This window comes from Dromiciops gliroides, chromosome 4 (genome assembly GCF_019393635.1).
Source record: "Dromiciops gliroides isolate mDroGli1 chromosome 4, mDroGli1.pri, whole genome shotgun sequence".
Lineage (NCBI taxonomy): Eukaryota > Metazoa > Chordata > Mammalia > Microbiotheria > Microbiotheriidae > Dromiciops > Dromiciops gliroides.
In genome coordinates, this window is record NC_057864.1 from 150,577,860 (window position 1) to 150,603,947 (window position 26,088).

The 26,088-nt window shown below is 38.2% G+C and overlaps 1 protein-coding gene across 1 annotated transcript in view; it reads right to left on the minus strand.

The window, feature by feature from the left end:
* Nucleotides 1-670: 670 nt before the first annotated feature.
* The window catches only part of TAF5L (TATA-box binding protein associated factor 5 like), a 38,389-nt gene continuing 12,971 nt past the window's right edge, over nt 671-26,088 (minus strand). The window contains exons 2-5 of the mRNA XM_044005185.1: nt 22,514-22,658; nt 19,698-19,802; nt 12,292-13,016; nt 671-3,799 (exon numbers count right to left, since the gene is read on the minus strand). Of these exons, the coding sequence (XP_043861120.1) occupies nt 3,002-3,799; nt 12,292-13,016; nt 19,698-19,802; nt 22,514-22,655 (1,770 nt within the window). The 5' untranslated portion in view covers nt 22,656-22,658 and the 3' untranslated portion in view covers nt 671-3,001. The remainder of the gene's footprint in view (nt 3,800-12,291; nt 13,017-19,697; nt 19,803-22,513; nt 22,659-26,088) is intronic.

The window sequence follows — 26,088 nt, forward strand, 5'->3', positions numbered from 1 at the left end:
GAATATCACCAATGTTTCCAAGTATATCTGGTTCCTGTCGGCCCTGCATCTGCTACTTTAAATATATTTTCTTGAGGCCAGAGGGAGAAATTACTCAGTCCTTTAGGATCTTTTAAAAATATCACAGTTTTGCTACTTAGTCCCTGTGTGACCATGGGCAAACCAATTAACCTCTCTATGCCTGTTTTCTTATATGTAAAATTCTGGTCTTGAACTATATGATTGCTTAAGGTCCTTTTCAGTTTTAAATCCAAGATTCTATACCTTGGGGATACTGAGTCTCTATTTCTGCCTCCTCACATAAATGCATAACTCATGATCATTTGGACAAGCAGCATAATCTTTTGAGGACTCAGTTTTCTCATTTATAAAATAGTTAAATAATATTTACCCTAATTGCTTTACAAGGTTGTAAGAATAAAAAGAGATATCTGATGATACAGCAATTAAAAAACCAAAACAAAACACTATCTATACTAACCACATCATATACTCACAAGTCTTACCTATATTTCTGATTAACTCCCCACTCTTTGAGGATAATGGCAAAAGATACCTTATAAAAATAAGATCTTATAGTCAAACATTAGGGTAGAAAATAAATAATCCCTGAGGGAGTGAGTACCCATGCTATCCATTTCTGAAAGGATACAGTTTAAATTGGGAATCTTCAGCATCTCTAGTACTATACTTCAAAATCTGACAGTTCAAGAGGAAAGAATTAAGAGCACATCCCAGTTCTAGCACCTGGAACTTTGTTCTAAGTTACCTGGCTTTGTTCTAAGGTAACCATAAAATAAGAATCTTTGGATGAGTCCTTCCTACAAATCAGAGGAACTTTTCAAGCTCTGTATTTTCATAACTTTTGGAAAGATAAACAATTTTTCTAAGTCATTTTTTCAATGCATTTGAAACACTGTGATGGAGAAATTATTCTTTAAAATCCCCATTATTTTCTACCAAGTAGGTTTATTAGATAGAGAAGCTAGAATATGTCCACCAGCAAATATAACTCTTTATATCTTAATTTTTAGACTAAAAGAATATAATCAATTTGTAATAGTGGGAGACCAGTGTTTTAAATGTGATAATTCTTAATTTTTAAATTTTTTGCAGGGCAATGGGGGTTAAGTGACTTGCCCAGGGTCACACAGCTAGTAAGTGTCAAGTGTCTGAGGCTGAATTTGAACTCAGGTACTCCTGAATCCAGGGCCAATGCTTTATCCACTGAGCCACCTAGCTGCCCCCCCAAATGTGATAATTCTTGACCCACAGAAGAATCATATAAACTTTACCTGAAGTTTACCAATAAAAACTTCATTTTATTGAAACAGTATAATGCTGCCAATCAAGTAAAATGTGACAATTCACATGAGTGGGAGGCCTACCTAAAAATTCCAAAAAGTAAAAGATGTATAACAGTCTTTAGCTTCTACCATTTGTCAACAGTTGCTAACTATGAATGGATTTATTATAGTAAAAATGCTCTCAAATGCCAAGCTGAATGCTATCTGTAATCCTCATGTAAAATGTGCTGAAGACCACGTAATAGCAGATAAAAATAATGAACTGGGTTGAATAAACCTCTACTGGGCCCATCTAACTTTCCTAATTGTTTATTACTTTGATGAGGGACAAATTACATTACATTCTGCTCAGTGGCTAGCCCAGATTGATGACCCAATAGCCTCCCCATCTTGCTCTCTAAACAAAAATACATATCCTTCTTTCCTCAATGCCCAAAGAAGGTATCAACACTTTTTTTTAAACTAAATGCTTTTTAATAGAAAACAAAATACAAAATAACTCTTTTCAGAAAACAGAAATATTTAATCCTTTTCTCCACAAACAAATTAGAACTTGCTTTTTCCTCAAAGCATGGTTTTATATATCTAAGACTTGTTTCACAAAGTGTTCATAAAACTGGTTATTGCAATGCAGGAGGTGGGAGCAAGGAGATTCAGGAAGGAAAAAACATTTGCAAAAAAGCTACACCCCTGAACATATGATAATATGGGAATTCAATTTTTCTGATTTCAATTTATGACTTACCATTGCAAATTACTTGTATCCCCATGCAACAAATGTTCTTTTATGGAGAGGTGCAACTAGGAAGAGAATCCTCCCTTCCCACCATCACTGCAGGAGCCCAAAACTTTCTCAATCAAACCCACCCACCCATAACACCTCATCCAGGGTGATTTAAGCACCACCCAGAAATTGCCCTTTTCTCCCAACACACTGTGCGACCAAATTCTCTAAGTCCCTGAACCTCAAAATTCCAAGTATCACAGCCAGTGCCAGGAGTCAAACCTGAAAGATAAAAGCAGAGATGGAACCCTCTGCCAGTGCTAGATTTCCTCTTCTCAATAATAATAATAATAATAATAATTATAACAATAATAAAAAAAAATCCTGGTTCTTTGCAATTGCAGGAAATGAAAGACTTTCTGCCAGGATTACCCATCCTCCCCCACCCCCCCAACCCCAACTCCCACCCTTGCATTCCTAAGCCAAAAGGATTTCCCTTCAACCAAAGTGAATGATAATACTTAACACTTTTAGCACTGCTTATCTTCAAAGTGCTTTGCAAACATCATCCAATCAAAAAGCCCTACACCCTGAAGTGAGGGAGTATTATTATTATCCCAATTTTATGAATGGGAAAAGTGAGACAGAAATTAAGGTCCTAGTTCAAGGTCACAAGAAGATCTCTATAAAATTCCATCTGACCTCAGAAGCACCTTAACTCCTTGCCTCAAGCCTATATACTATCTTTCTTCAGCCTCTCCTTCCCCAACTTCAGTATTTTAGGACATTTTTGGGCAGAACAACGACTTGGCATTTGCAATACCAAAGACCTGTCTGCCAATGGGAGAAAGGAAAAAGAGAAGGGGAGGAAATCTCTTTCACAGTCAGTGATTTAATCTCAGTTTGTAGTAAGACTCTTATAATTGCAAAGCCTTCCACCACTATACCAATTCATTAAAAAGAAAAAAAATTAATGTTCCTGATTTTCTTGTGTAATTCCAGTCACTAGAAGAAGGTTACAGGCCATAAACTGAACACTCAGTACATTACTCATCTGCCCAGTATAGACACCAACAAGTTCACTGGAAGAACCATCTGCAGGAGCATTGCAATAAGTGTTCCGAATATCCCAAACCCGAACAGAGTTATCCATGGATGCAGAGGCAATCAAGCTACTATCTGGGCTGAAAGTAAGGCTGGTGATATTGTCCGTGTGGCCTCTCAATTCTTTGTAGAGGGTACCAGATGCCAAGTCCCACAGCTTCAACCGCTGGTCCTCACCGGCAGATGCCAAGTACTTACCATTTGGAGAAAATGCAAGTGAAAGCACAGGGCCCCGGTGACCTGTGAAGAGCCTCACAGAATTTCCTTGCTGAGTACTCCATAAACGAACAGTCTTATCAGTTGAGCCCGTAGCTAAGTAGTTTGAATTGGGGTGGAATTTTACACAGTCCACATCTGCTAGATGTCCTGCATATATTCGCAATGGGTACGTCCGATCAAATGACCAGAGTCTTGCAGTGCGGTCATGGGAACCACTTGCGAAGTATAGGCTGCATGGACTGATATCCAGATCCCAGACAGGATAGGCATGCCCTTGGTACAATACAGTATTGGTAAAACTTCCAAGGTCCCAGTATCTAATAGACATATCTTCGGAGCAAGATAGCAACCCTGAGCTGTCTGATAGGAACCTCGTACTGTACACAGGCCCACAATGCCCTCTCAAGATCTTCATTTCTGTGCCCATGTTGTCATCATCATCTTCCTAGAAAAAGAGCAAATAAGGAGAAAATCACACAAAAGGAAAAATTGTTTAGTGGTGTGACAATATTAAAAAACTTAGTGTTTTATGGAGGAAAAGAAATTTGCTTTATATTAAAAGGAAAGAAGGTATCCTGTAAATAGTAACTACCTTTCTTTGAGTACCATAAACACACAGTTACTGAGCTATATGCAATAATTATTAGTCTCAAAAACTTAAGAAATACATGACTGCTTTAGAGTATTTAAGTTTATGAAGTGCTCTAGATTAGGAATGGACCAAATCAAGAGTCTCATTGCTAATGTTGGCATTATATGGTGTCCTAAAAAAGAACTTAAATTAAAACTTAATGTTCATATGCCTGATGCCTGTCTTAATGTCAGTATCTAATCGACAAGGAAGACCAGATAGACTTTTATAACAAATTTAGCACTTCCAGACAAGATGGTTACCTGAATGGAAGCACACTGCACAACTCCCACATATTTACTCCAGCAAAAACCTAAAAATTGCACCAGACCAAATATAGACCAAGAAATCCATGAGACCCTATAATAAGTGTCTTCTCCAAAACATATTTATTTTAGCAAAAACCTAAAAATTGTACCAGATTAAGGAATGATCAAGCAATGTATTGAAACGCTACTATAAGTGACTTCTTCCTCTTCAGAACTGCACAAAAAGTCATCCAGAGGACTATGGGCAATAAGAAACGGGCTGTCAGCAAAGCCAGTACCAGGTTGGCCAGTCTCCCAATGAGATCTGAAATGGTCTAGAGTAGCCTGCAAGATTCTTCATATGGAGCAGAGGGCTCCTCTTCTCAGAGTAGCCCTAGGGTAGGGCCTTGGAAATAGCCAGAAGCAGTTGTGACCAGTATGCTATGGCAACCCTTAGACCAAGATGCTCCAGGCCCAGTGACTCAGTTTCTAGCACTCTGTAACCAACGAACAATCCAGGTCCTGAAGATTCAGCACTTTAAACCTCAAAATGTAGTGGGCCTAAACCAGGAGGTGGAAGAGTGCACAGGAAAACCGGTGATCCACAGTGAGACCACAGAAACAGACTACCCACTCAAAAGTGCAGCAGCAGGGCTGAGCATGGCCCTTGCATAAAATCCTAGTTCAGGAACTAAGGCTGAAGAGAGGAGTAAATAAAAAATAGGATATCAATCAGTTTAGGAGAAAGTTACTCTGTAGCAACTTCAAGAAAGAAAAACCCCAGATTTTCCATTTCCACAAGGACTACAAGAATATCTATAAGAAATGAAACGGGACGTAAAAGAAAAAAAATAAACGCTTTGGAAGAATTAGAGAATAGCTGCGAAAAGAGGCAAAACTTACCCAAGAAATAGACTTCATGAAAACTAGAATAGACCAAACAGATATCAATGACTCCATGAGAAAGCAAAAAATAATACAACAAAAATCAACAGATTTTTTAAAATAGAAGAAAATGTAAGGTATTCAATATAGAAAACTGATCTAGAAAACAGGGTGAGAGATAATTTAAAAACCAGTGGACTCTGAAAACCATGATTTAAAAAAAAAAAAAAAGCCTGGCACTATATTTCAAGAACTCATAAATGAAAACTGCTCAGATTTATTAGACCCAAAAGGGGAAGTAAAGAAAGAAAGAATCCATCAATCATTTCCTGAAAGACTCCATCACTTCCAGAGGAAAAGTTCTAGGAACATCATAGTCAAAAGCCAGAGATTTCATGCCTAAGAAAAATATGGCAAGCATCCAGAAAGAAGTTTGAACCACAATCAGGATCACATAAGACCTGGAAGCTTCTACTCTAAAAGACATTTACACTGTATCTTGGAATACAATATTGCAAAAGAGATAGGCTTAGCTTACAACCAAGAAAAACTTACCCAGCAAAGCTAACTGTAATCTTATAGGAGGAAAACAAAAACTTGCAGGCTTTCTGATGAAAAGAACAGAGTTGACTAGGAATTTTGAATACAAACAATTCAGTGAAAGGTTAATGTATTTTATCAACTAGAAGTAACTGTATAATACTGTGGTGTTACCATTCTAATAGAAGACACAAGTGTCCCTTTAAAACCTTAATGTCTTTAAAATGTTGAAGAAGTTAAAGAAGAATAGAGGACCTGGGGGTAGGTTGGTTCTATTTGGAGAGGAAAGGGAAGAGAGGTTAAAAAGGAATAGACTAATAAAAAAAGGAGAGAAAAAGATGTGGAACTTGCTATTTCTTATACAAGGGGTGTGTGAGAAGAAGAGAAGTATACAAACATGGAGGAAAGGGGTATGTGTATATGGGGGTGAAAGAGGCATCAGATGAACCTCATTCATCTTAATTAGCACAAAGGAGAATGAAGTTTGAACATATGTACACACACAGGTATGTGTAGGAACATATAAAATTCAACAAGGAAAACAAATAGGGAGGATAATACTAAGGAAGGAAAGAGGAAGTAAAACAAATTTGCTTAATCCAGAAGGGACTATTAAAAGGAAATTCTGAAATAGAATCTGAGAAGGGAGGTGCCATCAATTGGGGAGAGGATGAACAAACTGTGGTATATGAATGTAACGGGATAATATTGCTTTGTAAGAACTGACAAATGAGATAATTTCAGAGAATCCTGATTATGCAGTATAAGTGATCAGGAGCAAAACAATTTGTTTAAGGATAACACTAAAGAAAAATATCTTTGAAAAAACTTGTCAACTGATCAATGCAATGATCTTTGTGGAGAAGGGGCTCACCTTCCTCACTAGTTAGCAGCAACAACGGCTGACCTACTGCTATCAACAAGGACCCTGAAAATGTTAGCACCCCCCAAGACTACCAGTCCTGCTTCTAGCCCAAACCATCATTTGGGAATTAATTCTTTACAGAAGAGGGCAGCCAAGGCAGGCAAGCCTTGCTGAAGCAGTGGGGCAACCTTAAGGGAGAGGCAGGAGGCAGCACATATGCCAGGCAAATCAAACCACAGTCACTGTCTTGATACCATCCCCTCTCAGACCCCAATGGAGATAGCCCAGGAGCTATCTCTTGAACCCAGGAGCTTTGGGAATAATAATGCTTTCTAGTACAGTGCCTTACAGTCATCATCCAGGGAAGGAACCCTTGCTGAGATCAGCCTGGTAACTGCTTCTCCAGTGCTACAGCCACAGCTACTGAATGAAGTCCCAGAAGAGAAAGTTCTTGCCAAAGTCCTGGTTCAACATAAAAACTGATGTAATTTATCAGAAAAATTTACATGCCATAATTATCTATTTTGCTTGCTGTGGCTTTCCAACTATTTTATAGCTAAAAACCTTACATATGTGTTGTTTCCCTCATTAGAATGTGAGCTCCTTGAGTGCAGGGCTATTTTATTTTTTCTTACTTACTATTCTATTACCATTTCCCCCGACATTTAACATAGTGCGTTCCTGACTCCAGGCCCAGAACTCTATTCACTAGGCCACTACGTGCCCCTTCATTTATTCATTCATTCAGTGACCAACCATATCTCTAGAGCATCTATGAGTGAGCATATTACCCATACCTCTGGATAAGGTGATCTTCTCAAGGTTCAGAAAGAGACATTTATTTTTGGAACATGGTCACTGTGCAGATCAATTTTTCCTTATGTTTGTTATAAAGTTTTGGTTTTTTAAGTTGTCATGATATTTAGTTTGGAGGGGGTTGAAGGGAAAAAGGGAGGTTAACAAGTGGACCATTGAAACATTTTCAAAACTACACACTAGAATTTCAAAAGGAAGCACAACAAGCAGGATTAGTTTTGAAAGTAACCTGTGAATTTATTATATTTATTTTTATGCTTTAAAAAGTGCTATAAAAGGGAGAATCACTGTTTCATAAACAATCTTTTTGTGTTCTGCTTTATATATGGAAATGTTTTTTTTGGGGGGGGTGGTGGGGTGGTGGTTAAGGTCCATTATATTAAAAAAAAAAAAGCTTAATGTGCATACCCTTTGACCCAGCAATACCACTTTTGGGTCTTTTGCCCAAAGAAATCATGAAAGGGACCCACATGTACAAAAATATTTATAGCTGCTCTTTATGTGGTGGCAAGGAATTGGAAGTTGAGGGGGTGTCCATCAATTGGGGAATGGCTGGACAGTTGTGGTATATAAATACAATGGAATACTATTGTGCTATAAGAAATGATGAGCAGGAGGAGTTCAGAGAAACCTGGAGGGTCTTGCATGGGCTGATGATGAGTGAGATGAGCAGAACCAGAAGAACATTGTACACAGTATCATCAACATTGAGTGTTGATCTACTGTGATGGACTATATTCTTCTCACCAATGCAATGGTACAGAAGAGTTCCAGGGAACTCATGATAGAAGAGGATCTCCAAATCAGGAAAAAAAAAAAAGAAACTGTGGAGTAGATGCTGAATGAACCATACTATTTCTTTGTTTTTGGTGCTGATGTTTTGCTATTTTGAGGTTTTTCGTCATTGCTCTGATTTTTTCTCTCATAACATGACTAATGCAGAAATGTTTAATGTTATTATGTGTGTGTGTATATATACATATAACCTATATCAGATTACCTGCTGTCTAGGGGACGGGGGGAGGGAGAAGAAAAATCTGAAATTGGAAGCTTGTATAAACAAAAGTTGAGAACTATCTTTACATGTAATGGGAAAAAAATACTTCATTAATTCTAAAAAATTAATTAATTGATTAAAAAAAAAAGGTTAAGACAAAAAATGAAGCATTCCCTAGTTGGGTTCAGTGCTGAAGACAGAAGTATTTGAAGTAGAATTATTCTCAGGTTAATATGGAAATATCCTTGATGTTTTAAACAAAAAAAATGCAAGAATAATACAGTTTGCTACCAACTGGACAGATAGGTTTCAATATGATGTCATCAGCAACCATAAACTGAAAAGGGCCAAGAAAAGATAAAGGTAAGTCCCAAATAAGAACATGATTTATTATTATCCAAGAGGCAAAGATTCCCTGAAAAATAACACAGCAATAATTAAACTTAGAGCTGCTTTAAATAAAGCCTCAGTAACACGTGTGATTCTTGGCCATAATTTTCTATAGTCAAAAATACAGATATCATTTCTTTTATTGTGTAGAAGTTTCAAACACACTGGAGACCGGAACTAGATCGAAATATAACTGGGAAATATTTAACAAAATAAATAAAAACACAATAGAACATACAGAATATTAATATATGGGTTGATATGTGGCAGGGAGGGTTCCTTATACACAGTTTAGTGATGCCCAGTTGAATATGACACCCTGTTCTAGAGAGTCCTCTTCATATAAAAAAATTCTCATTTTCCCATCACTTAGGGACCATTTCAGAACAGCATGCAAAACTGCAGCAATGTCTCTTGTGGCACTAACTGGTTACACTGGATTTAAGGTAAATACAGAAGAAAGTAGAAAGGCATTAACAATTAAGTCTTTGTTCCTTTTTAGGAAAAAAGGATCTATTCAAAGCAAACTTTAGTTACTATGTTGCACTTAATAACGGTGAGAAGCATTGAAGGTCAATAATGGGCAGGAAAGAATCTACATTCATTATTGATTTGTTCAAAACACAACCCAGATATTCTGTATTAAAAATGTGTCTTCGCTCAGTTCAGTGTTCTACTGAGTGCTACTGTTAGAATTAGTAATTTTCCTTCCCTAAAGAGGCTATAATAATAGCTATGAACTTCATGAATGATTCATTTCTTCATAAACTTGAGAGTTTTAAAAAAGACCTAACTCCAATCATACAAAGATTTGTTTAAAGTTAATTGTGAGGGGGCAGCTAAGTGGTGCAGTGGACAAAACACCAGCCCTGGATTCAGGAAGACCCAAGTTCAAATCCAACCTCAGACACTTGTCACTTACTAGGTATGTGATCCTAGGAAAGTCACTTAATCTTCGTTGCCCCACAAAAATAAATAAATAAATAAACAAACAAATAAATAAATGAGATTAATTGTGAACTAGGTTACATTAAATTGGATCTTTATAGTTTAACTGCTCTTCAATATGAACAGGAGTACCTGAGTTCATCTGTGGGGGCCTAAAAATCAGTGAGGGGGAGGTGAAGATTTTGTTGAAAGTAGATAAACTTAGCAGTGAAATGTTGGATAAAAATGAATAACACCTCGTTCCTATGAATAAAGTTGAATTGATTTTAACAGCTAAAAGAAATGAAAAAATGAGAACTTTCCTACTAGTTTTTAGGCATCACTATGAGCTATCTATTGGGCCACAGCTTAAACTAACCTAGTTCTGTTTAGCTACTGCAGATCAATCCAGTCCTATGAGAAACATCAGTATTAATAAACCATAGTCTGAAAGGCTGTGCTCTTTTAAGACTGAGTGAACGCTACTAGGTGAACGCTACTAGGTCTATATCCCAAAGAGATCATAAAAAAGGGAAAAGGACCCACATGTACAAAAATATTTATAATTGCTCTTTTTGTGGTGGCAAAGAATTGGAACTTGAGGGGAATACCATCAATTGAGGAATGGCTAAACAAGTTGTAATATATGAATGTAATGGAATATTACTGTGCTATAAGAAACAATAAGTAGGCGGGTTTCAGAAAAATTTGGAAAGACACGAACTGATGCTGAGTGAAATGAGCAGAATCAAGAGAACATTGTATATAGTATCAAAAACATTATGTGATGATCAACTGTGGTAGACTTAGTTCTTCTCAGCAATACAATGATCCAAGACAATGCCAAAAGATTCATGAAGGAAAATGCTCTCCACATGCAGAAAAAAGAACTATGGAGTCTGAATGCAGTTTGAAACATAATATTTTCACTTTTGTTATTGCTTTTTTGGTTGTTGTTTCTTCTTGAGGGGTTTTTTCTCCTTTTGTTCAGATTCTTCTCTTATAACATGATCAATGTGGAAATATGTTTAGCATGATTGTAACGTATAATCTATATCAGATGGCTAGCTGGAGAGGGGAGGGAAAGGAAGGTGGGAGAAAAACTGGGAACTCAAAATCTTACAAAAGTGAATGTTGAGGGCAGCTAGGTGGCGCAGTGAATAAGGCACTGGCCCTGGATTCAGGAAGAGCTCAAATCCGGCCTCAGACACCTGACACTAGGTGTGAGACCCTGGGCAAGTCATTTAACCCTCATTGCCCAGCCAAAAAACCAAACCAAACCAAACCAAACCAAACCAAACCAAACCAACTGTGATAAACAAGACAAAAAAAAAAAAAAAAGACTGAGTGAACGCCTTCTGTACCATTCTAAGTACTGTACCAAAGCTCACGCTCATGTAGGCAGAGGATCCATAGTAATCTTACATCATGGATTCCTAAGAAACCAAACTGATACAGTCCTGGACCAGACCAGCAACCAGAATTTCTTCTCCCTCCTCATCTCTAAATCAATTTGATATCCTGGGCTCCTCTGGTCCAAACTCATACCCTAAAGTCCTCCCTGTGGAGGAATGGGCTGAAAGTAGTATTTTCTTTGCTTGGGACCTTTGGCCATTGGATGTTATACATCTGCCACTGGCTAATGGCCATAAACTGTATTATTGAGTACTTAACAGTCACTATGAATCTCATTGTTTTTAAAATTCCAAGTTAAAGCTTCCTGGTTCTCTTAATACTCATATTCAGATACGACATACATTAGATGTGGTGGTATAGTCATTCATCCTAGGGGAAGAAAAAAAAAATTGTAGCCAGAAGCAGAGTGACAGGTGAATTTTTAGAAAGACCAGTGGGTGTTTTAATTTTACTGGTATAGATTATACAAGATTTTAAAATACAAAAATGATATGTCTGTTTAGAAATTAAACGAATTAAGCTGTCTCCCTTAGTGACCTGACATTTCCTGGGGGAAACTAGCTGAATCTATAAGAGCCCTAGTTTGTAGAGCTGCTAGGAAGTAAAATGTAGGTCCTTTAGTGACAAGATTTTTCTGGGACATGATGCCTACTGTATTCTGTAGGATAATTTCTACTCTTTCATTATTTGAGGAAATCTCAGCTAATAAAACTCAATGTTCAAGCTCACATCCCAAATGATACGAAGAGGATTGTACTAACCTTAGATGTTACCCATATATCAGTTGTTAATAATTATTGATCTTTAATTTTGCTAATTTAGTAAGAATGGATGTTAACAATAAATTTCTAATTGTGTCTTCAATAATTTAGTTTCGACACTAATAACAATAGCTAAAAATAATATATTAAAATAGCACCTTAGGATTTGCAAAGCACTTTATATGTGTTATTGCATATGATTTAACTAGACATTTATGGCTAAGATGAATACTAGCTAAAATTAGATTTTTATTTTTAACAGCAACTTCTGAGACTTAATAAAACCAAAGAGTATGGAGTTTTGTTAATATCAATAATTACATGACCGTTTCAAAAGTCAACCCAAATAATGTAGCCCTATGCCTACAAAATTTGGTTATGCTGTTACAGCTGATTCTAATTAGCTAAATATTCCCCCCAAAGTATTGACAAATAAAGTTAAAAATAAATGATACTCAGACCTCTTCATCCAGAACATCACAAGCCAAACGGATGCGTGACACGTCCACCTGATGGGGCTCTGATTTTAACTTCTTGGATCTCAAGCTCCAAAGTTTTACACAGGAATTATCAAACCCAGCAGCTAGCAGCTTGTTGTCTGGGGAAATTTCTGCAGTATTCAGCAACTGCTCAGTGTTATAGAAGGCATAGAAACAAATTGTGGTGAGTGAAGGGGGGCCATCTTTGACTCGCTTAATGCTCTCCTGCAGGACATCCAGAGCAGCCTCATTCTGCAAAATAGACGTAGGCATATCTGCGGGCTCCAGGCCATTGCTCTCACTTCGTGAGGAGCTGCCACTGGCATATAGCTGGTAGTCTGTTCTCTTGGCAGGCTGCACATCAAGATGAATGTGCAAGGTGAGAACTTTGCACAGGGCACTGTTGTTGTCACTTTGGAGGTAGCGGATAAGGTAATTGTAGCTGTCCTCTTGGAGGCGGACCACATACTTGTTATCCAGGAAGGCCCGGAGCTTGAAGTTGGACAGGATGTCTTGAATGGTCAGAGTGGTCTGTAGCTGCTCAATGACATCCTTCTGGCTGGCGTTCTGCAAAAACATTCCATGGAAGCGACTGTAAAAACTGTCCACTGTGCTCTTCAGGCCATTCTGGACCATATTAAGATGGAGGTAGACAAAGAGAGGATATAGGAGAGGCATCACTTCATGGCTGTGCTGGGAATCAGAATCTAGAATGAAAACAAAAGCAAATTTTTTCATAAAAATATCACTATCATCTTTGTAAAACAAAACAAAACACTTGGTAGGCTACAATACATTTTTCTGTATTCTAATATATGCGTTCTGTTGAGTCAGTTTTCAGTCGTGTTTGACTTTTCATGACCTCATTTGGGGTTTTCTTGGCTAAGATATTGGAGTGGCTGGCCATTTCCTTTTCCAGTTCATTTTACAGATGAGGAAACAGGCCAACAGGGTGAAATGACTTGTCCACAGTCACACGGCTGGTAAGTGTCTGAGGCCAGATTTGAACTCGGGAGAAAAGTCTTCCTGACTCTGAGCCTGGCATTCTATTCACTGTATCATTTGGCTGCCCTGATATATGTTTGTTTGGGTCCATTTAAGAACCACAGAAAGTTCCAGCCTGAAGGAACTTTCAACCCTTCTCTAACTTTCCAATTTTACAGAAGATAAAACAAAGAGCTATAAAAGCCACCTAAATCTATAAGTATATCACTATCTCTACCAGTACAGTGCTCTAGTACACTCACACTTGCTACCACTCTCTCTCATGACTGGGGGGGGAGGGGGAGAGAGAGAGAGAGAGAGAGAGAGAGAGAGGGAGGGAGGGGGGAGGGGGAAAGGGAGAGGGAGAGAGAGAAAGAGAGAGAGAGAGAGAGAGAGAGAAAGTGCACTTACTAACAATTGGGAGAAAAGAAAAGGCTTTAGAGGTGAATGGCATGTGAGTTCAGTCTGATATAGTATAAGGATTCTGAAAGGTAAAGGTGAGAAGAGACTGTTTCCTAGATAAGGCATTCATCTAATGCACAAAGGTAGTGGATGGAATATTGAATTTGGGCAGCAGATACTAGTCCACTTTGGCTAAAATGTATAGTGTATGAAGGAGAGTACTATAAAATAAGGCTAGAAAGGCAACAGAGCCATACCATAGAGGTAAACAGGAAAAAGACTTCAGGAGGTCCTGAGGTTCAATACGGCCTCAGACACACTAACACTTACTAGCTGTGTGACCCTGGGGAAGTCACTTAACCCCAAATGCCTCACCAAAAAAAAAAAAAAAAAAAAAAAAAAAAAGGCAAGATGAGCAAACAAAGAAAGTTGAGAACAATAGAAAGTTTCTTTAGCAAAAAGGAAGATCGAGGTACACCCTCAGAAGAAGATAACAACCTCAGGGCCCCTACATCCAAAGCTTCCAAGAAGAATATGAATTGGTTTCAGGTCATGGAAGCGCTCAAAAGGGACTTTGAAGAAAAAGTAGGATAGACAGAAGGAAGATTTAGAGAGGTGGAGGAAAGAATGGTGTAAAGAATTATTTGTTATTTGAGGTTTTTATGCCTCGACGCGCACTGTCCTGGGGCTCCGCAAACCACAAGGTGCTCCACCCACTGGTTGTAGCCGTTGCCAGGGCCCTGGCACCTCACGTCATCACCACTCGCCGACGCCTACATGAGCCTGGCAAAATTATAATGATTGGAAGCCTAGTGAGGGCAGTCATGTGACTGTCAGAGCAGCCATCCCATTGGCTGGGGCTGTGTGGGGTGTTTCTAGGTTTGGGGGAGGAGAACTGGGCATTCTAGGTGGAAGCTGGAAAGCGACAGGCGTTCTGCTATGTATTTTCAGCTGATTCCTGGGCGGTGGTATTTTTTCAGGTATTATAATTTCCCTCTCCCCATTTTATTTCCTTTCCCTTGATCCTACTGATTCTGTTTGTGTTTTTTTTTTTAAGTCCAGTCTTGTTAAAATAAATCTTGTTCTGTTTTGAGAGAGGCTGCCGGTCTCCTTCCTTGCCCCAATATTGCAGGGAGCCGCTTAGCTAGCACTCCCCAATTAAAAATTGGTCCCCACAATGGAAAGAAAAATGAGAGCAATGCAGGAGAGCTATGAGAAAAAAGTTAACAGCTTGAAAAGCCAAATGGAAAAGGAGATAAAAAAGCTGTCAGATGAAAATGATTGCCTAAGAACTAGGATTGAACAAATGGAAGCTAGTGACTTTATGAGAAACCACGAAAGTAAAGCAAATCCAAATGAATAAAAAAATAGAGGCCAATGTGAAATATTTCCTTGGAAAAACAACTGACCTGGAAAATAGATCCAGGAGAGATAATATGAAAATCATTGGACTACCTGAAAACCATGACCAAAATAAGAGCTTAGACACCATCCTCCAAGAGATTGTCAGGAAAAATTGCCCTAATATTCTAAAAGCAGAAGCTAAAATAGAAATTGAAAGAATCTACCAAGCACCCCCTGAAAGAAATCCCAAAAGGAAAACCTCCAGGAATATTATAGCCAAATTCCAGAACTCCCAGGTCAAGGAGAAAATATTGCAAGCAGCTAGAAAAAAGGAACTCAAAGACTGTGGAGCTCCAATAAGGCTAAAACAAGATCTAGCAGCATCTACATTAAAGAACCAGAGGGCATGGAATATGATATTTCAGAGGGCAAAGGAACTGGGACTACAGCCAAGAATCATGTACCCAGCAAAACTGATTATAATCTTTCAGAGGGAAAAATGGGACTTCAATGAAAAAGAGGACTTTCAGGCATTTGTGATGAAAAGACCTGAACTGAATAGAAAATTTGACTTTCAAATATAAGACCCTGGAGAAGCATAAAGAGGTAAACAGGAAAAAGACTTCATGAGGGATATTAAAAGATCAAACTATTTACATTCCTACATGGGAAGATAATACTTCTAACTCATAAGAACTTTCTCAGTAAGGAATTCACAGAAGACACAGGTCTGACCTGAATATGAAGGGATGATATATGTAAAGCATTTATGTTTTGTTCTTTGTGGGGCAAACAGGGTGGAATGTCTTATGTCTGGGACTGGATTTGGGCTTGGGGCCTCCTGAGTCCAAGGTTGATGCTTTGTCCACTGTGCCACCTAGCTAATCCATGATGACATCTCTAAAACGGGGTTTAGGGGTGGGAGGAATAGACTGGGGTAGGGGGAAGGGGAGAGGTGGACTGAGGAGAGGTAGTTCACATAAAGGAAACAAGAAAAAAAAGCTCATGGAGGGGAGGGGAAGAGGGAGAAGGAGTGGGGGAGTGAGTGAACCTTACTATCATCAGAAGTGGCTCAAAGAAGGAATAACATATATACTCAAGTGGGTATAGTAATGTTTTTGCCCTGAGGGAAAGTGGGAGGGAAGAGAGATGGGGGGAGAGAAGGGAAGGGAAGATTGGAGGAGAGAGCAGTAAAAATCAAAACACTTTCAAGGAAGGTGAAGATGTTCGGCATAACCGTATGTGTATGATATGTTGAACTGCTTGATTTCATAGGGAGGGTTGAGGAAGGAGGTAGGAAGAAAAATTTAGAACATAGAATTAGCTCAAAAACCTTAATCTCATCAGAGTGGGCTCAAGGAGGGAATAACATTCACACCCAACTGGGAGGAGTAATCTAACCCTATAGGAAAGTAGGAGGGAGAGAGGATAAGGAGGGAAGGATGAAAGAAGGGAGGGCAGAGCAGGGGAGGGAGGGGGTGATCAGAAGTAAAACACTTTACTTTTTTTTTTTTTTTTAGTGTGGCAATTGGGGTTAAGTGACTTGCCCAGGGTCACACAGCTAGTAAGTGTTAAGTGTCTGAGGCCGGATTTGAACTCAGGTACTCCTGACTCCAGGGCCAGTGCTCTATCCACTGCTCCACCTAGCTGCCCCAGAAGTAAAACACTTTTGAGGAGGAAGAGGGGTAAAAGAATTCTTTGTCAAGTTTAAGGTACTATATAAAAGTTATGATGAACAGGATGCTATCAGAAAAGCCTGGAAAGACCTACATGAACTGAAAGCAGAGTGAAATGTACCGTATACAAAACAGCAACAGTGTAAGATGATCTGCTGGGAAGCATGTGGTTTTTTTCAGCAAGGCAATGATCCAATATAACCCTGAAGGACTTATGAAAATTGCAACCTATCTACAGAGAAAGAACTGATGGTATGTGAAAACAGATGGAAACACATTAAAAAAATTTTTTTCTTTGACAATTCCTTAATCTGAAGTTTTGTTTTTTAACTGTTTTCTCTCACAACCTAGCTAATGTGGGAATGTTTCCCATGACTACTCATGTATAACTTATACTGAATTGCTTGAGTTCTTGTGGGTGGAGGGTGGGAAGGGAGAGAGGAAGAGAAATTGGAACACAAAGTTTTAAAAAATTGATGTCAAAATTTGTTTTTACATCTATTTTGGAAAAATAAAATTCTAAATAAGAAAAAAAAAAGAATTAAACTTATTCTGAAAATACTAAAAATGTAGTTAAACATGATGAAAGTTACTTAAAGAGTTCTAGTCTAGTGCTTCTCTAAGGTAGAATTACTATTAAAAAGTCCTTACTTGGGCAGATAGGTAGCACAGGGGATAAAGCACCAGCCCTGGATTCGGAGGAGCTCAAAATCTGGCCTCAGACACTTGACACTTACTAGCTGTGTAACTCTGGGGCAAGTCACTTAACCCTCACTGCCCCCAAAGTCCTTACTTGTTAAGACCTACAAATTTAAACGACTGACATCTTTCCCCTTAGATTTTGTTCCTTAACCCTCCCATGCTATCTCCTTCTACCTCCTTCAGTTCTTGCATGAACCCTGCAACCTCAGTGTAGTAGAGGACAGAGTGGTGGGCAGTAGTCTAATTTGGGCTAGGAAGAAGCACTCTTCTGTACTTTATCCTATACAGACACTTCACAGCAGGGAAGACTAGATCTATATTATGTTGGAGAGATGAAATATTTCTCTCTTTTAAGGAAAAAAGACAGCAATCACCTTTACAAACCAAGGCAAGCAGCCTGGTAAATTCTTAAATATAAACCAATTTCACCCTTTTGTTCTCAACTGAGGTGGAAAGCAGTTTATCATTATTCTTAAGCACCTTCCATTTATGTGGTTAAATATTTTAATGGTATATTTTTCTTCCCACAAAATATAACAAGTGCTGTTTTTCAAAAGCTTCTGTGGCAAACAAAATTCTTTGCTAAATGTCTCTAATATTACTATGTCTCTTGAATCTTTGGGGTATGGGTGCACTGGACTAGGATTTAGGGGACACCAGGTTCAAGAAATGGTTTGGGTATGACCATGGCCAAATCCCTTGACCTCTTTGGGGTTCAGATCCTTCATTGGTAAGATGAAGGAAAAAAAAAAAGTAAGACGAAGGGGTTAAATGATCATTATTAAAGCACCTTCCAATGCTAACACTATGACACTGATTGAGGAAGGATGGTATTCTGTAAATGATCTGGACAGCAGTAAGTATAATAGAGATATAGCTCCTAACTTGGACCTGTCACATTTCTATTAATGAATTCTAGCATTCCGCTTTTCAGTAACATGGCACACTCAGTAACATGTGGCTCACTCTGGATCTCTTGATTTTCTATGCTTCCCCCCTCATTATTTGCTCCTATTCAAAGGATCACTGATTTAAAACTGGAAGGGACCTTAGATAGCTGGTCTAGTCCATTTTACAGATGAGAAAACTGATGCCTAGAGAGTTGAATGACTTGCATCAGGTCTTACGGGTGGCAGAACTGTGATCTGAATCCAGATCCTTTGGTTTCAAATCCAGCATTTTTCCATTATGCTATAATGTGTTTAAGTTACCAATCACCTTTTCTATCGTAAAGTCATATGTGATCAAAAATTAAAATCACTGTAATGTGGTCATATAACTTGTGGTCCCTTACATTCGCTTGTGATTTAAACACACACACACACACACACACACACACACACACACACACACACACACACACACACACACACACACACTCTCTCTCTCTTTCATCATATATATATATATTTATATATATATATATTTTTTTGCAGGGCAGTGGGTCACACAGCTAGTAAGTGTCAAGTGTCTGAGGTCAGATTTGAACTCAGGTCCTCCTGAGTCCAGGGCTGGTGCTTGATCCATTGCGCCACCCAGCTGCCCCTTCTCTCATCAGATATTACTGAAATAAGAAACCCCTAAAACCACTATGAGGCCAGAATATGCTATATGCCTATCTTGTCTCCCAAGTATCTTAGGAATATATTATCTCTAACTAACTAGAATGTAAGCTCTTTGGGGATAGGAACCATGCTTTACACTTCTTTGTACACTGTATTACATTTAATACAATAGAATGCACATATCAGGCACGCAGAAAATAACTAGAGATTGACTAATAAGTAGCATAACAGTTTCCCATACAATTTCTTTTCAATTAAATTTCTTTTTTTATTTTTTGCACAGGGCAATGAGGGTCAAGTGACTTGCCTAGCATCACACAGCTAGTAAGTGTCAAGTGTTTGGGGCTAGATTTGAACTCAGGTCCTTCTGAATCCAGGGCCAGTGCTTTATCCACTGTGCCACCTAGCTGCCCCTTCAATTAAATTTAAAATGAGAATCATAAGAGTTTTGGGAGGAGCTTTTCTAGTCACCATCACTTTGCCCTCTACTCTCATTTTTTAACTGTGATAATAAAGGGTTCAGGGAAGTCAAATGACTAACACAAGGCCACAAAGCTAGACAGTGGTAAAGCCAGGATTAGAATACAGGCTGCTAAACTTCCCAGTCCTTTGTTCTTTATTCTCCCATTGTCTTTCTGTCAAGTTGGTGGATTTTCAAGTTCAAAAACATGGTTGAAATTTGCATAAAAAGAAATTACTCCAGACAAGTACTTACCAGTGAGAAAATTCCGTAATCGTCCAAACTGTACTTCATATTGCTGAGGCTCAGCCTGGCAGGGGGCTGCAGATACTATGTTAGCACAACCAGACTCTGATTGGACTATGGAAGAAGACAGACCATCCATCAGAAATAAGCAAAGAATTACAATTATTAACTATCTAAGCATTTGGTAGTATTAAGAATTAACCACAAGACCAAACTGGACACAACCAGAAAGGTCAATGTATTACAGGTTTTCCTAACACCTGAAGGAATCTGTAAAACCATGTACCATTTCACTATCTTTCTATTAAAGATTTGTTCCTAACAGTTTCTCTACTATCCTACAATGAAACAAAACAATTAAGGTAAATAAAATAAAATACTACATAACATTTTCTTTAAAAAGATAATGGCTATTTTCCAAGGATAGTAATATATCTGACTTATCAATTCATCTGCTATTGACATTTCAAATATTTGAAGATGTATATAGACTTACGTGCCTGTTGTTCCACCTGCCTTGAGAATGTTTTTAATTATGCTGCACTTTAAGACAACACTTTAAACAAAAACAAAACTATGTCAATAAGGGCAATGGTTTCCTGTTGCACCTGTTCATCTGAAGTGAATCTATCCCTTTCTAAGAGGTATGATTAAAAAGTATAGCTTGTCACCTGAATACCAATCTATTCTTAACTTTAAATATTTCTGAATTTCAAAATGAAGGGCCAAAGGAATTACTTGGCTAAAACTAAACTTCTTTTGGAATATGGTGATTCTTCTAAACATATCTAAGTTTTGGTGCCAATATCATTTAGTAAACAAGCAGTTGAGTCTATAGGAAGACTCTAAAAAGTAGGGAATTCATTCTATTTCTAAATCACTTGTGAATTTACATAACTGGGCATCCCTTGCTTTATATGTATATAAAATGATTATTCTGTCTTCTATACAGACAGCTGATTCAAAGAAAACTCCCATATCATTAACAAGTCTCCTCCTATGTACTGAATTTTTTTTTCTCAAAAGAGTGTTCATGATATAAAGATGTAAGATTGTCTTGTCTGTAAGTCTTTCTCTCATTTCTTCCTTATAAACCATGCATTTCTCATCACCCTTACCGTTTTCCACTTTTGCACAGAAGTCACCAAAAGTATGAGAATATATGTGGATTTAATCTAGGACAGGAGGAAGAAGGGAGGTTGTGTTCCTTTTAGAATTGTTCTACCTTTTCATCCTCAGCAACTAATGTTGGTGCATAAGCTGTAATTATTTTAATGATGGTCTTTTTGTAAATACTTATCAGTACTACAATAAGATGACTACATAGCTCATGAAAGTTTCTTGTGTCTTTTCAAGTTTAATAAAATTCCACCAACTCTTTTCTTTGCCTCTCTGAGAAGAATCTTGGAGATGTTTCTTCTATTTAGCTGCAATGTTTCTTTCTTTTGGTTTCATTTATAGAAAGAATGTCAAGACTGATATAATTCAGCTCCTCCAGTAATATGTCCATTTGGCCATGGCTCAAGGATCTCACATTTAGCATACTAGTCACAGTAAATATATGTAGCTGGATGGCTCATTTGATAGAAAGTTGGGTCTGGAGTCAGGAAGATCTGAGTTCAAATATAGCCTCAGACAATCATTAGCTCTGTGACCCTAGGCAAGTCACTTAACATCTATTTGCCTTAATTCACTGGAGAAAGAAATGGCAAACTGCTCTAGTTAGTATCTTTGCCAAGAAAACCCAACAAGGGTCATAAAGAGGTAGACATGACTGAATGACCGAGCAATAACAATTAATTAATACATGGTCTCTAAAACTTGCATGATTCTTAGCAGCTCTTGCCAGATTTTTTTTTCCTGCAAATGCAGAGGAGGGCAGTACAAGAATAAAGACCATTTTTTTCCCCATGGGTTGTTATGGTACACTACCAGGTGGCCTGCCTTCTGGTGAAAAGTCTCTTCACACTTGGCTGGTCCTCAGAAAGCAGACTCAGACTGTTGGGGCCAAATATGATGTCTTTACAGGAGGCCAGAACCTGGTAGAGCTTATGTTTCACTGACAAATGTTTTACGAATCCAGGGTTACCTCTAAGCCATCATGAAGTATCAGAGGAGTACTTTGTGAGAATAAGGTGAGAAAGACATGGCATACAAATTAAACAACTTGATCCCGAACTATTTAAACAAATAACCGACAATGAAAAATGGGAAATGGACAACTGAAATGAAATCCACATTAATTATAACAACTATGCAAAAGTTTAACCAAAGTAAAGTTATTGCCACAACAAGAAGATCAAATCAGCTCAGAAAGTGTCTTAATCAGCAGATACTCAGCTTACTTGCTAAGTGGCAGTAAATGGTGGTCAAAAGCAATAGCAGTTTGGAACAGATGATAGACAATCAAACCAACAAGTATTTAGTGCCTACTATGTTTGAGGCACTGTATTAAGCACTGTGGAGTAAAAGAAAAAGTCACTGTTCTTAAGCTCAGTCTAATGGGTTAATTCATAAGGGGTGAGAAGTAGTATAAGATATAATCAATTTAAAGAAAGCTACACAAGAGATCCAATTAAGCAAGTTATCCCAAGGGTATTTACATGCAGAAATGGAACAATGACCAACAGAAGAAAAATGGAAAATATCTTTATTATAAAGACTACTTTAACAAATTGTTTTCATCACCAAGGGCAAGGGAACTACCCCACTTGTACTGTAACATCTCGGTTTCAGATGTGCTTTTAGGAGCAGTAGAAATGCCATTAAAGATGAGGACAAAGATGGGAAAAGTGGCCAGACTGGACCTTTAGGCTATTTATTACCTGTGAGATTAGCTGCCATCTCTTCAGGAGTCTGAGACAGCCGCAATCCTTGTTTTAGGGGGCCTTCTGAATCTACATATTGGCGTCGTTTGAGGTAGCAGGACACTGCCATCTGAATCTGTTCTGTGCGTACTCGTTTCATGACCTCCAAAAGGAGAAAAAAGGCATTAAACCATATGTAGTGCAAATCTCCATTTTAACCTTTTTAAATAATATAACCAGTATCAATTATTAAGACCATGGATAGCAAATAAATCCAAGATAACCATAAAATTCCACTTTAGGCAAAAACATCAACCTTGCCCACCAAGGCTTTTATTAGAACTGTTAACAAGGAATAAATATGATGGGTTTGAATTTTAAGTCCTTTTATTTTTCCTGACTGGAACAGATTCTAATTAGCATTCAAATCACAGACACAAAAAATCCCTCCAAAAACCTAAAAGTAGACAGGAGGTTGGGGGGGGGGGGGGAAGAGACTAAAAAACATAAAAACTGGTTCCTTAGACTCTGAGTAAGAGAAAGTTAGTCATTTGGCAGACTATCAAATACATCTATTTCAAATCAAAAGAAAAAGATTGCCAACACTATATTACTCTGAAAACACTGCTTGAATATTCTTTTTCTTCTCTCATTATTAAGTACTATTTATGTGAAAACATTAACATAATAGCAAAGTATTGGTATGTGTTGGAATTAGGCTTAGAAAAATCAGTCTTAAAAAAAAGGTAGTTACTTTTCTGTCTTCCAATTATTGGACACCTGACACATATAAGCACACCTGACACATATAATCTAAGTAGAGGTGAAGAAAGAGCCCAGAGTAGGATTACAGTTAATGATAGCTGAATATAGATAGCATGCATGTCATTGTCCTAAGTGTGCATGCTAACCACCATCCAAAAAAGAGAAGGGACACAATCTTTTTGTTAGGAGCTACTCTTCATATCCCGAAAGTCTTGCAGAGGGGGAAACAGAGACTGAGTCAAGACCCTGAGGAGAAAGGAGCTGCAGTACTCCCTCCTCCCCTTCTCATTCTGGGAAGAGTGGCAAGGGAGGGCTAGAGGAAAAGGAAGTAGTCCTTCAGTAGCAGTGATGAATAACATTGGAGCTCTTCCAGATAAACCAGAAGATCTTTGTGCTATTGTTGGGAAATCCTTGCCCTTAGAATTCACTTATGGAGAATTATGATGATTAATTCGCAAAATCATAAATCTAGAGTTGGAAGGAACCTCAGCCCAACCCCTGAGTCACTTGTCCAAAGCCACATAGGTATGAAGCACCAGAGCTGGGGTTTGAAGCTAGGTCCCTTTGACCTCAGGGACAGTGCTTTTTTTTTTTTTTTCTGTTTTAGGAACTAAGTTCTGCTACATACATAGATGAAAAGAAGTATAGCCCTGCAGCTCTTTAGGCATAATCCCAAATCTCCTGGTCTGCTATCAACATCTCTTAAAATGTTCTGAAAGGTACACATCTAGACTAACCCTTAAGCCCTCTTGGTACCCAGTACCTTCAAGCCTGCATAATAATCCCTTTCATCCACCACCTCAACTTTATTAATAAACTTTTCCAGTTTCTCTGTTGCTACTTCAGATCCAACCTCATGCTTTATTATTATTATTATTATTATTATTATTATTATTATTATTTTTTTTTTTTTTTTTAGTGAGGCAATTGGTGTTATGTGACTTGCCTAAGGTCACACATCTAGTAAGTGTCAAGTATCTGAGGCTGGATTTGAACTCAGGTCCTCCGGACTCTAGGGCCAGTGCTCTGTCAACTGTGCCACCTAGCAGCCCCTCATGCTTGACTTTAGAATGACAAACATTACTGTACCTGAAGACATAGATGGGATAAGGGTCTTAGAATATAAGTCATCTAGTCTATATGGAATAGGATTTCCCTCCATAGCAGTCCTCACCATCCCTATCCCCAATGATTAGTATCTATTTGAAAACATCCAATGATGGGAAACTCACTACCTCTCAAAGAAGATCAATCCACTTTAATACTGCTTTAAATTTGGTGGCAGTTGTTTTTTTTTTTTAACCACACAGTACGGAACATTTTAAAAATCTATGGAGCTAAAAATCTACTTTTCTATAATTTTTACCTATTGTTCCCAGTTCTGTCCTTTGAAGTAAAACAAACAAATCTAATTCTTTTCCTACTTAACAGAACTGCAAACATGTCAAAATATTTATCATGATGCATTAAATCTTCTTTTTTCCAGAATAACCACAGTTCTTTTCAATTGTTTCATAGCATGGCTTCAAGTCCCCTCACCTATTTTAGAGGTAGCTGGTGGCACAGCTGATAGAGTACTGGGTATAGTCAGGAAGACCTACTTATAAATCCAGGCTCAAGACACTTATTAGCCATGTGACCCTGGGTAGGTCACTTAAAATCTGGCGGCTCCAGTTTCCTCAATTGTAAAATTGGGGACCATAAAAATACCTACTTTTTTTTTTTTTTTTGCAGGGCAATGGGGGTTAAGTGACTTGCCCAGGGTCACACAGCTAGTAAGTGTCAAGTGTCTGAGGCCGGATTTGAACTCAGGTACTCCTGAATCCAGGGCCGGTGCTTTATCCACTGCGCCACCTAGCCACCCCAAAACACCTACTTCTCAAAGTTGTGAGACTTAAATGAGATATTTGTAAAGTGCTTAGCACAGTATCTGACATATAGCAGGCACTTAATATATCTTCCCTCCCTCATCATCTTCTGGAAATAGTCCAGCCAAACAACATTGTGGTACCCAGAACCAAACGGAATACTCCAAATGTAAACTGACTATGCCAATAGTACAATGGGACCATAACCTCACTATGTTTCTATTAACAAAAGAAAAATTACCTTAGATTTTGTGGCTCAGTCTTATCCTCTTGATTTTTATAGTGCTTGTAGTCTATTAAAACCTCTAGATTTTTTCACATGAACTGTTGTCTAATTTTGCCTCTCCACCACGTACTTATGCAATCCATTAAAAACAAACAAACAAGGGGCAGCTAGGTGACACAGTAGATGAAGCACCAGCCCCAGATTCAGGAGAACCTGAGACCAAATCTGGCCTCAGACACTTGATGCTTTTGAGCTGTGTGACCCTGGGCAAATCACATAACCCTCATTACCCCGAAACAAACCAACCAACATGAGTGTGAGTATGCAATGAGACACTGCATATATATATACCCACAGTCTTCTCCACCACACTGTCCTCTCTATCATTCCTGTCTCACTAATAAATCATTTCCTCTCTACTGGCTGCTTCCTTATTACCTACAAATATGCCCAATTCTCATCCCTTCTCCTAAAAAATCCCTCACTTGATCTACCCCTCCACAATAACTCTCTCTCTTCTCTTTGTGGCTAAACCCTTTCATAAAGTCATTTATAACTGAATTCTCTTTCTTTCCTCTCACTCTTATCTCTTTGTGGTCTGACTTTCATTCAACTAAAACTCTTCTCTCCAAAGGCACCAATAATCTAATTGTCCAATCTAATGGCTTTTTTCTCATTCCTTACCCTTTCTGACCTCTCTGCTGCTTTGACAATGTTGACTACCCTCATTTCCT